The following is a 12,766-nucleotide window of genomic DNA, read 5'->3' as shown; positions in this document are numbered from 1 at the left end:
TTTTCTACTCAGGTGTTCTTCTGCAAGAAGCAGTTATGAGATGCTGTTGGGCATCTTTTTCTGCATGCTCGAGCAGGTATCTGTTCTTGTCCCACAGTTGCACTGGGCATGTGCCTGGGTACTGTCATATCCTCCCCAAGATAACTGTATTCTCTTCTCTGATAGAATCCTTTCCCAGTATTGTGAATAACGTGTAGAATTGTCTTCCATTGGCCCTACATTTGCTCCCAGTTCTCTCTTGTCTTTCTTTTGGGGTTTTGGAAGCAATGTCTTCATTTTGCTTTGGAGAAGGAGGATGATTTGGGGCCCACACCCAATGGTGTTCTGAGGCTATTCCTAGCTCAAGGCTTGGGGTTTCTCTGAGGACCGTGTTGCATGGGGATGGAAGCTAGACATCTGGCATGGAAAGTCAGCTCTCCAGTTTGCTGAATAAGCCCAGCACTTTTTCTTTGTTTTTCTTTTTTTGTTTTGTCTTAAGGCTACAGCCAGTGGTGCTTATAGCTAACTCCTGGCTCTGCACTCAATCACTTAGGGTTTGGGAGACGATCTGAGGTACTGGGGATTGAACCCAGGTTGCCTTGTGTAAAGCAAGTGCCTTATCCACTGTGTTATTTCTTTTTTTTTTTTTTTTTGGTTTTTGGGTCACACCCGGCAGTGCTCAGGGGTTATTCCTGGCTCCAGGCTCAGAAATTGCTCCTGGCAGGCACGGGGGACCATATGGGGCACCGGGATTCAAACCGATGACCTCCTGCATGAAAGGCAAACGCCTTACCTCCATGCTATCTCTCCGGCCCCCACTGTGTTATTTCTTTAGCCTTGATGCTCCTCTTCCTGATGCCCTCGTCTCCACTCCCCACTAGCATTTGGCTTAAGTGCTTTTCTCTATTTTTTTTTGTTTTTGTTTTTGGGCCACACCCGGTGACGCTCAGGGGTTACTCCTGGCTATGCGCTCAGAAGTCGCTCCTGGCTTGGGGGACCATATGGAATGCCGGGGGATCGAACCGCGGTCCTTCCAAGGCTAGCGCAGGTAAGGCAGGCACCTTACCTCCAGCGCCACCGCCTGGCCCCTCTCTTTCTATTTTAATAGAAACAGTTGATTCCTGTTCCAGGAAATGCCTGTTCCAGGCTGTTTCACTAAGTGCATCTTGTATATGAGCATCATATTACTTTTGTTCATTTGTCCCAGAGACAACCCTGCTGTCTCCTTGGAGACATTCATTATTTGAGGATTCCTGCGGAATATCATGTTGCTCCTTAGGAGAATGGTCCTGTACTTTGTGTGAGCCCTGCTAGAGCCCTGGGTGTTTAGTGACTAATCATTGCTAGTTGCTCTTTGTTACATAGTGCTGTAATGATTTTGGTTCTTATTTGTTATCCTCCCTCCCAACTTCCTCCTAGCTCATCTGGAGAGGGAGACCAGCCCACTTCTGGGAAGGGTTGATGGAAGGTAACAAAGGGGTTGCCTCAGAGATAAAGGGATTGAGCGAGATTCAAGAACAGATTCAGCAAGAAGCCTGGGCAGAAGGAAGCAGCATGGAGGGATAAGAGACAGATTTAGATGCTGCGGGGCAGCTGAAAGAAACTGCTTAAAAGGTTAGCTTAGAAGCCACACATGGTGACTAGAGCCTTGTAACAAAGCTGATGTCTCCTGAAATCTGACTGCTGTGGGTCATTTCCTCGATGATACCCTGAACCTGCAGACCCACGGGCTGGAAGGGGTTGCAGGTGTCTGGCCCGGCCAAGAAAGGATCCATCATCATCCATGACCATCAAGGACTGTTACTGATTTAATTAATTCAACACTTATTCATTTGGTTGTACACATCTTTCTCAAGCATTTTACTTTCAGAATAAAACTTCAAAAAAGGCTAAAAAGTTGTGTGTTTTTTAAGTAGTATGGTGTTCACAAAAAGTAGTTCAAGGGCCATAGTGATAGGACAGAGCATAGGTTTGCAGACCTGGGTTACATCATTTTATATGGTTCCCTAAGCACTACCAGGAGTGATCCTTGAGCACAGAGCCAAGAGTACCTCCTGAGTATTGCCAAGTGAAGCCCCAACCGAAAACAAAAAGCCAGTCCCATGGGAAGGTTGCACTGGTAAAGGAGGTGTTCTTTTTTTTTTTTTTTTTTTTTGGGGGGGGGTCACACCCAGCAGCACTCAGGGGTTACTCCTGGCTCTATGCTCAGAAATCACTTCTGGCAGGCTCAGGGGACCATATGGGATGCTGGGATTTGAACCACCATCCCTCTGTGTCTAAGGCAAACGCCCTACCACTGTACTATCTCTCTGTCCCCCAGGGGGTATTTTTTTTTTATAATTGAAACCCAACTACAAACATGTTTGTAATCATGGTGCTTAAATAAAGATATTATTAAAAAAATTAAAAAAGAAAAAGCAATCTCAGAAGAATAGAAGGTAAAAAGTAAAAGATCCTATGCTCCAACTTTCCAGTTAATTATTAGTTTCTTCCATGAACCTTTCTATTACTTTTCCTTAACATTTGCCTTTAGACATCAGTGAGTTAAATCTGTCGAAAAACCTGTTGGCATCATGGGATGAAGTGGTCCGTATTGCTGATCAGCTGGAATGTCTGGAATCTCTTAATCTCAGGTAGGCCTCTTTGATGGCACAGTCACAAGGATGAAACTCCTGATCTCTCCTGGCTCTCTTGCAGTGTCTCTATGGGTAAGAGAAGGAAGAGATTAAGTTAGTTGAATTTACTTAAGTTTAATGTGCTCTGAGTCATTCTCTTGTATTATTGGATTATTACAGGCTTTCAAATGATCTCATGAAGTGAGTTAGTTGGTTGGAATATTCTCTGTTGTGGGTTGGGTGGAAGGGCACAATAAGTAACGTACAGAGTTTTGAAAGATTTCTTGAAATCTTGAAAATATTTCTTGAAAGTCTTGAAGCAAACAGATGGATTGTTTGGGGGAGCAGGTCTTAATGGGAGTAGCAATGATGATGTTTGTTTATTCAGAACTGTCTAGTAGTACTTACTTGCCTTAGGAAGGAGCTATTTCATTGGGTTTGTTTTGTTTTGTTTTGTTTGGGGTCACACTGGTGTTCAGGACTTAGTCCTGGCTCTGCACTCAGGAATCACTTCCAGTGGTGCTTAGGGGACCATATGGAATGCCGGGGAGTGAATCTGGTTTGGCCATGTGAAGGCAAGAACCCTACTGGCTGTACAATCACTTTCTTTTTGCTTTTTTTTTTTTTGGGTTTTTTGGGCCACACCTGGCGGTGCTCAGGGGTTACTCCTGGCTGTCTGCTCAGAAATAGCTCCTGGCAGGCACGGGGGACCATATGGGGCACCGGGATTTGAACCAACCACCTTTGGTGCTAGATTGGCTGCTTGCAAGGCAAACGCCACTGTGCTATCTCTCTGGGCCCAGTTTCTGAGATATTTAATTGGAATACTGTTTAATTCCATTCTGATAAGGATTATGGTTTTTATTAAACCAATTCCCACAAAACCTTTTTTATTAAAAATAAAACTAATATTGGAAAAAAAAAAACTAGTATTGGAGTTTTCCATGCTATTTAAATATTTGGTTAATTTTCTTTCTTTTTTTTTTTTTTTTGTTTTTGGTTCACACACTGGCAGTGCTCAGGGGTACTCCTAGCTCTGTGCTCAGAAATCACCCTTGGCAGGCTCAAGGGACCATATGGGATGCCGGGATTCAAACCACCATCCTTCTGCATGCAAGGCAAATGCCCTACCTCCATGCTATCTCTCTGGCCCTAGTTTTCTTTTACTTTTCTTTTTCTTTTTTTTGGGGGGGGGCATTGTTTTTGGGCCACACCCAGTGACACTCAAGGTTTATTTCTGGTTATGCGCTCCTGGCTTGGGGACTATATGGGACATCTGGGATCGAACCCAGGTCCGTCCTGGGTCAGCCACGTACAAGGCAAATGCCCTACCGCTGCACTATTACGCCAACCCCTGTTTGGTAAGTTTTCATCTCTGAACTTTTCAGGGCTCAGTCAAGCTTCCCCTTTTATCACTGAAGCAGCTCTACAGGGATACATGTACAATTAGCATATGATCATAGTTGTAACATACAGATGGGGTGAGCTTCCTGCCCATGTGGGTCAGGATAGCAGCTATTTTATTTTATTTCTTCTTTTTTTTTTTTTTTTTTTGTGGTTTTTGGGTCACACCCGGCAGTGCTCAGGGGTTATTTCTGGCTCCAGGCTCAGAAATTGCTCCTGGCAGGCACAGGGGACCATATGGGGCGCCGGGATTTGAACCGATGACCTCCTGCATGAAAGGCAAATGCCTTACCTCCATGCTATCTCTCCAGCCCTATTTCTTCTTTTTATAATAAAATTCTTTAATTGAATTACAATGAGATACACAGTTACAAAGTTGTACATGATTTAGTTTCATGGACTATGGATGTCCAACACCCATCCTTTCACTAGTGTACATTACCCACCACCAATGTATCCAGTTTCCTTCCTTCCCTCCAGGGATCTAAACCAGGCTCGCTGCTTACAAGAAGAGTGTCCTGCCCACTGTCCTCCTTAAAATGCACCCCTCTAAATTGATATTATCCTTTTCTTTAGAGGATCTGGGCCACACCAGGAATGATTGAGGTTATTCTTGACTCTGTTTAGCTCCAGTGATGCTTGGTGACCATAGGTGATGCTGGAAATTGAAGCAGGGTCCAGATTTGTAAGGCTATAATCTCTGTACAACTCTAGCCCTGTTATCTTTTTCCTGTTGTCTCCCCTTTTCTACCTTCTAGAGATGTGAGTTCTGTTGTTGGTGTACCCTGAATTATGGCTTATCTACTTCGTGTTTATATGTTGCATACATTGGTACTACCGCATCTTTTCAGTAGCTTTTAATAGGTTGCAAATTGTATCTTCTTTTTTCAATCCAGTGAAAATAAACTCAGATTTCCCTCTGGTCCACCATCTCTAATTGGAACATTTTCAACACTGAAGATTTTAGTCCTGAACCACACAGGAATAACCTGGGCTGAGGTAATCATTTCTTTTATTATCCAGTGATAAGCATTTCTAAATTCTTGGCTTTATAGGACACTGGAACACAATTAATTAGAGCACAGTTGTAGTTTCAGTTTAAGACCCTGTTATATGGGGCCGGCGAGGTGGCGCTAGAGGTAAGGTGTCTGCCTTGCAAGAGCTAGTGTAGGACAGATCGCGGTTCGATCCCCCAGTGTCCCTTATGGTGCCCCCAAGCCAGGGGTGATTTCTGAGCGCATAGCCAGGAGGAACCCCTGAGCATCAAACGGGTGTGGCCCAAAAACCAAAAAAAAAAAAAGACCCTATTATACAAATAAGATTCTTAAACTGTCTTATAGAAAATAGTTACATTGGTAGTTAAGTAGAATTTTGCATCTAAGAATCCATATTGTCCCTGATAGCTCATAGTAATTTAATTTTGTTTTGTTTTGTTTTGGGGCCACACTGGTGGCACTTGGGTTATTGCTGGCTCTGTGCTCAGAAATTACTCCTGATGGTGCTCAGGGGACCATAAGGGTTGCCAGGGATTGAATTTGGGTTAGCTGCAACTGTGCTATCACTGATCCCTCTCATACTAATTTATCTTTTTTTTGTTTTTTTTTTGTTTTTGGGTCACACCCGGCATCGCTCAGGGGTTTCTCCTGGCTCTATGCTCAGAAATTGCTCCTGGCAGGCTCGGGTGACCATATGGGATGCTGGGATTCGAACCATCAACCTTCTGCATGAAAGGCAAACACCTTGCCTCCATGCTATCTCTCTGGCCTCTTGTTTTTCTTTTTTTCCCTCCTTGGGCCACATCTGGCAATGCTCATAGGTAGGTCTTGCCTCTGCACTTAGGAGTGCATTTTTGGCAGTGCTCAAGGACCATGTGCAATGTTGGGGATTGAACCTGGGTCAGCCACATAGAAGGCCAGCACTTTACTCACTATACTATTTTTTCTGGCTCTCTTTTTTTTTGTTTGTTTTTGGGCCATACCCAGGGTTCACCTCCTATTACACTGTGTATACAGTGGATTTTGAAAGTGGACTTGTTGATCTGGTATCATTTTCTGTCGTAGGTGTACTGACTATTCCAAACCAGAGTTTTCCACTTTCGAACCATATACATCCCCAGCAAAGTAGTTCATTTACCAAGCCACTTCCCTTAAAAGTACCATATTTTCCGGCGTATAAGATGACAGGGTGTATAAGACAACCCCCTAATTTTACAGTTAAAACATAGGTTTAGGCCTATATTCACTATATAAGACAGAATGTTCCTGTGCTGCAACTGTATCTTCGACAGTGAGCCAATCACAACAAGTAAAGGTTCAGAGGTTATACTGTAATAGACCTCCTCTCTGACTCTGGCCAATCTGAGCAGGCTTTTGACAGTGTAGATTCGGTACAGAACATTGTCTAATTTGCATGCGTAAAAAGTCTGCTTGGATTGGCTGAGTTAGAGAGGCTGTTCAAGCAGCCTTGCAGTGATTGGTGCAGGATTGAGTTGAAAAATTCGTTTTGTGGCAATACGCAGACAATTTTCGTTTAGCGGCATATTGAAACATTTTTCGGGATATACTCGGAGTATAAGACAACCCCCGATTTTCGGTTGACTTTTTTTTGTTTCAAAAGTCGTCTTATACACCGGAAAATACCGTATTTCTTTACTGTCTGCCCTTAAAGTGCCACAGCCTCATCATTTCTCTCTTAGACTTCCTTCTGAAAGGTGTACAGTTCAATTTAGTTAAGGGGAAGCCACAGGAAACAATAAGGAGGTGCTATGTCAACATCCCCAGTTCTCTCGTTAAGTACAGTTCCTGATATACCTGGGAAGATCCCTGGGTACCGAGTTGTTCCAGAGTGCAACAAGCATATATTCTCATATTAAAAGGCAGCTTGTTAACATTATTGTTCAGCATTTCTAGCTTGAAATATAGTCTGTAACGGAATGTTTCTGAGGTACTTTAATACTAAACTGACCTCATGTAGAAGTTACAGTCATAAGCATGTGGGAAGCAACAACTACCAAATGCCTCTTTAGGCTGAGTTGAGTTTTCTTTCTAGCTGCTCCATTGCGCCTCTGGCTGGCCAGTCCTCCAGGAATTGTACCTGAAAGCTAACGATATATGCATTTCAGAAAGGTAATAAGTAGTTACTTATAAGCATTTTACTTTTATCATTTTGAATACATTTGTCTCAATTATATTAATTTTTGTTTGTTTGCTTTTAAGTCACTTCTAGAGGTTCTTAGAACTTATTCTTGGCAGTGCTTGGGGACTGTATTGGGAACTAGGATTCAAACTCCAGCAGACACGTACAAATGGAAAATGCCCTACCTGCTGTACTTTATATTATACTATCTGGCCTCAATATATATATATATATATGGTTTTTTTTTTGTTTGTTTTTTTTTGTTTTTTGTTTTTGGGTCACACCTGGCAGTGCTCAGGAGTTACTTCTGGCTTTACGCTTAGAAATCGCTCCTTTCGGGGCCGGGTAGGTGGCGCTGGAGGTAAGGTGTCTGCCTTGCAAGCGCTAGCCAAGGAAGGACCTCGGTTCGATCCCCCGGCGTCCCATATGGTCCACCCAAGCCAGGGGCGATTTCTGAGCACATAGCCAGGAGTAACCCCTGAGCGTCAAACGGGTGTGGCCCAAAAACCAAAAAAAAAAAAAAAAAAAAAAAAAAAAAAAAAAGAAATCGCTCCTTTCAGGCTCGGGGGACCATATGGGATGCCGGGATTCGAATTACCGTCCTGCATGCAAGGCAAACGCCTTACCTCCATGCTATCTCTCCGGCCCCGTGAAGATAATTTTTATTGAAAACTCAAGCCCTCACATGTGCAAAACAGGCACTTTTGCTATAGAGCCATTCCTGGGCCTGTAATTGCAGGGATTTTTTTCCCCAATAAACTTTTTATTTTGAGATAATTACATAAAGAGTGCTGGGGAGGTAACCTCTAAAGGGTATGTCTAGATTCTATCCCCAGCACAACATGACCCCTCTGAGTACCACTGGGAGTCACCTCTGAGCACAGGATGGGTGTAGCCCCTGAGCACCGCCAGCCATGGCTGAAATATCACTCCCTACTTCTACTACAGCTCCCCAAAAAAGGGAATGGAAAAAATAATTGTCACTGTTACCCAGTTTCTCTTGTTGGTAACATCTGGCAAAATTGTGACATAAGATTACAGTGGTTCTGCAGCAATAACACAGTGGGTAGGGCATTTGTCTTGCACAAGACTGACCCAGATTTGTCCCTGGCATCCCATATGGTCCTGAGCCTTCTAGACATAATTTCTAGATGTAGAGCCAGGAGTAACCCCTGAACTCCTCTGGGTGTGGCCCAACCCCCTCCTATCAGAAAAGACAAAATAAAACCTACATTTAAAAACAGAAATCCCCGTCTCTTCTAAGACTCCTTAGTGTTTTATCCATCTACCTTCTACCCTTTCTCTAACACCATGTAGGCCATATCTTTGAAAAATGAAGTTATTTATTTATTTTTATTAATTTATTTAAACACCATGATTACAAAGCTGTTCATGACTGAGTTTAAGTCATACAATGTATACCACTCTTCACCAGTGCACATTTTTTTTTTTTTTTTTTTTTTTTGGTTTTTGGGACACACCCGGTGATGCTCAGGGGTTACTCCTGGCTATGCGCTCAGAAATCGCTCCTGGCTTGGGGGACCATATGGGATGCCGGGCAGATCGAACCACGGTCCGGTCCGTCCTACGCTAGCACTTGCAAGGCAGACACCTTACCTCTAGTGCCACCTTCCCGGCCCCACAGTGCACATTTCTTACCAATTCCTGAATTTCTTTCCACCTTCCCTCAGTGTGTCTCTGCAGCAGACTTTTTTTTTTTTTTTTTTTGGTTTTTGGGTCACACCTGGCATGCTCAGGGCTTACTCCTGGCCATGTGCTCAGAAATCGCTCTTGGCAGGCTTGGGGGACCATATTGGATGCCGGGATTCTAACCACCATCCTTCTGCATGCAAGACAAATGCCCTACCTCCATGTTATCTCTCTGGCTCCCGGGGCAGACATTTTTAAACCTCCCCCCATTCTTTCCTTTTATCCTTTCCTTTTAGACACTGTGGTTTGCACTATTGTTAATTAATGGGAATGTCACTTTATCTCCTTAATATAAGCTGTTTAAAATTCATGTTGCAAAAATCTTATTTTTCATACAGGCCAACTGATGTTCTACAGATGGTCAAGGTACTAGATCTCTCATCTAATCGATTAATTGATGAAAGCCAGCTGTTTCTGATAGCATATCTGCCCAGGTAGTTGGGTCTTAAAATGACTTTATAATATTGTATAGTAAATTTTAGCACCTGAGGGGCCGGGCAGTGGCGCTGGAGGTAAGGTGCCTGCCTTGCCTGCGCTAGCCTAGGACGGACCGCGGTTCGATCCCCCGGCGTCCCATATGGTCCCCCAAGCCAGGAGCGACTTCTGAGCGCATAGCCAGGAGTAACCCCTGAGCATCAAACGGGTGTGGCCCAAAAACCAAAAACCAAAAAAAAAAAAAAAAAAAAAAAAATTTTAGCACCTGAGTCATATGCCTCAAATTTTTCCACATTTTCAGTGGAAAAATGACACTGATATTTGTAAACTGAGTAATTCCCTTTGGGAAATTTGAATTTAGAGCATTTACTTGTGAGCCATGTAAGATGCTATCTTAGTCTGTGCTGGGTAATTGAAGAAGGAATGATTTAGTCCTAGTGCTATTGTCAAAAGCTTTTAGTTTAATTGGAATAATTTGGTCCTGATGTTAGAGTCAAAAGTCTTTAGTCAAAAGTTTAATCAGATCTTTAAACTTTTGGGAGTCTGGACATATCTTTTTCCTCTTAAGATCCATAAGAGCTTAGCATATAGTTGGCACTCAGGCACTGGTATGTTTATTAGAATATAACTATTAGTAAATATAAGTATAAAATATGCAAGTAAATATAAGTTTACTTTAAGTGCTTAAATTGGACTTATTGGTTCTAAGCATCTCACATGAATGAAAAATCTTGAGTTTAGGAGGGAAAAAAGTGTAAATCTTGTTAATAGCCCATAGCATTTTGTGTTCTATATTGTCAAGTTTAACATTGAATTTTTCAGATTAGAACAACTAATCCTCTCTGACATTGGAATTTCTTCAATGCATTTTCCAGATGTTGGAATTGGTATGTAAGATTCTTAGATTTCTCTCTGTACCCCATCCTAAAGCTGATTTCTGACTTCTACTGTGTAAGTTACTTCTTTTTTCTTTAGGGTGCAAAACGTCAATGTTTCCTGCTCTGCAATACCTTGTTGTAAATGACAATCAAATATCACAGGTAAGAATTTCTTCTGTGGCGGGCCCGGAGAGATAGCACAGCGGTGTTTGCCTTGCAAGCAGCCAATCCAGAACCTAAGGTGGTTGGTTCGAATCCCGATGTCCCATATGGTCCCCTGTGCCTGCCAGGAGCGATTTCTGAGCAGACAGCCAGGAATAACCCCTGAGCAATGCCGGGTGTGGCCCAAAAACCAAAAAAAAAAAAAAAAAAAAAAAAAAGAATTTCTTCTGTGGGGCTGGAGCAATGCACAGTGATTAGGGCACTTGCCTTGCATGCAGCCAACCTGAGTTTGATCCCCGGCATCACAGATGGTCCCCTGAGCATCACCATGTGTGGCCCCAAAACCAAAACCAAAACAACAAAAATAATTTCTTCTAATAGCATATGCTACATTATGTTGATTTCCACACACAATGGATTTTACGGGCTCAATTAACTGAAATATTGTAGAGGACAAAAAGACTCCTATCTCTCTGAGTAATCAGTGTGTGAGGTGCTTGCTTTGTATGTAGCTAACCTGGGTTAGAGTCCAAGCCCTGGCACCACTTTGGGTTTCCTGAGCTTTGTCAGAACTGATTCTTCCTAAGTGCAGCCTGGTGTGTCCCTAGTCCTAACCCCCACCTTATTTTTTTTAAAACAAAAAAAATTATTTCCTCAGAGTTCTCTTATAAATCCAAATATTACTGGGGACTAGAGTAATGGTATATAACAGGTAGGGCATTTGCACTACATGCAATCAATCTGGGTTTGATCCCATGTACCCCATATGGTCCCCGAAATCTGAACACAGAGCTAGTAATCAGCCCTAAACATTGTAGGTTGTGGCTCAAGACTTAAAAAATAAAACAATAAAACCAAAAATATTGATGAACAGGGCCGGAGAGATAGCACAGCAGTAGGGTGTTTGCCTTGTGTGCAGCCGACCCAGGATGGATAGTGGTTTGAATCCCGGCATCCTATATGGTCCCCCAAGCCTGCCACCCAAAACCCCCCCAAAAAAATTGAAAAAAAGAAGAAATTAGTTTAATTTAACTGAAGCAGCCTAAGAGGAAAATGAAATGTATAGATGTAAAACCTTAATGTAAATGAATTCTTCCTGAAGGACATGATATAAACCTGTGCCCAGGGGACGACCAAGGACTTTTGCTTCTCTTTTGGTGATAGAACAACAGTGCAGACTGAAAAATGTTTCTTTTCATTGGTTCTCTGTTGTTGCATTTCAGTGGTCATTTTTCAATGAGCTGGATAAGTTACAGAGTCTGCATTCTTTGTCCTGCATGAGAAACCCCCTAACTGAAGAAGGCAAAACATCAGAGACCACTCGTCAGTACATCATCGCCAAAATCGGTCAACTGAAAACCCTAAACAAATGTGAGGTGAGCACAAGCATCAAAACCAGGAGGAACCAGATCATATATATACATATATATGATAAAATAAATAAATAAGGGTCCGGAGAGATAGCACAGCAGCTATCTTGCCTATCTTACCTTGCAAGCAGCTGATCCAGGACCAAAGGTGGTTGGTTCAAATCCTGCCAGGAGCTATTTCTGAGCAGACAGCCAGAAGTATACCCCTGAGCAACACCGGGTGTGGCCCAAAAACCAAAAAAAAAAAAAAAAAATATATATATATATATATATATATATATATATTTAAGCCATATCTAGCAGTGCTCAGGGCTTACTTCTGGCTTTGCATTCAGGAAAAACTCTTTTGGGGCAGGAGGAATAGGAACACCATATGGTATCAAGGATTAAATCAAGGTTGGTCTCATGCAAGACAGCACCTTCATCCCTGTACTAGATCATTTTTTATTTTGTTTTGGGGCCACACCGGCAATGCTCAGGGGTTACACCTGCTGTGTACTCAGGAATTACTTCTGGGGGGCTCGAGACCATATAGGATATCAGGGATCGAATCCAGGACAGCTGCAAGACAATCACCCTACCTGCTGTGCTGAACTATCACTTCAGCCAGAGGACTAGATAATTTCTTCTGTTGTTGGCTTAATAGGGCCATGCCCAATTGCGCTCAAGGGTTTATTTCTTTTTTTTTTTTTTTTTTTTTTGGTTTTTGGGCCACACCCGGTAACGCTCAGGGGTTACTCCTGGCTATGCGCTCAGAAGTCGCTCCTGGCTTGGGGGACCATATGGGACGCCGGGGGATCGAACCGAGGTCCGTCTCCTAGGCTAGCGCAGGTAAGGCAGGCACCTTACCTCCAGCGCCACCGCCCGGCCCCAAGGGTTTATTTCTTGTTCTATCTCAGGAATCACTCCTGTAAGGCTCAGGGGACCATTTGGGATGCTGGGGGATCAAATCTAGGTTGGTATCTTGCAAGGAAAGCACCTTAGTATTTTTCCAGCCTCTGACTAGATAATTTTTGACTAGGAGATACATTATCAAAACACTGGAAAAAAATTCTGAATATTTTGCCACAATGGCAAA

The 12,766-nt window shown here is 42.9% G+C and overlaps 1 protein-coding gene across 1 annotated transcript in view; it reads left to right on the top strand.

The window, feature by feature from the left end:
• TBCE (tubulin folding cofactor E) overlaps positions 1-12,766 on the top strand; it is a 77,637-nt gene that overhangs the window by 46,596 nt on the left and 18,275 nt on the right. Inside the window, exons 6-12 of the mRNA XM_049788997.1 lie at positions 2,513-2,612; positions 4,895-4,997; positions 7,047-7,123; positions 9,182-9,277; positions 10,101-10,165; positions 10,254-10,318; positions 11,542-11,694. Of these exons, the coding sequence (XP_049644954.1) occupies positions 2,513-2,612; positions 4,895-4,997; positions 7,047-7,123; positions 9,182-9,277; positions 10,101-10,165; positions 10,254-10,318; positions 11,542-11,694 (659 nt within the window). The remainder of the gene's footprint in view (positions 1-2,512; positions 2,613-4,894; positions 4,998-7,046; positions 7,124-9,181; positions 9,278-10,100; positions 10,166-10,253; positions 10,319-11,541; positions 11,695-12,766) is intronic.

The sequence above is a fragment of the Suncus etruscus genome, chromosome 15 (assembly GCF_024139225.1).
Source record: "Suncus etruscus isolate mSunEtr1 chromosome 15, mSunEtr1.pri.cur, whole genome shotgun sequence".
NCBI classification, from domain to species: domain Eukaryota; kingdom Metazoa; phylum Chordata; class Mammalia; order Eulipotyphla; family Soricidae; genus Suncus; species Suncus etruscus.
Note: the sequence above shows the minus strand (reverse complement) of the source record. Positions and strands in the feature narration are given on the sequence as shown.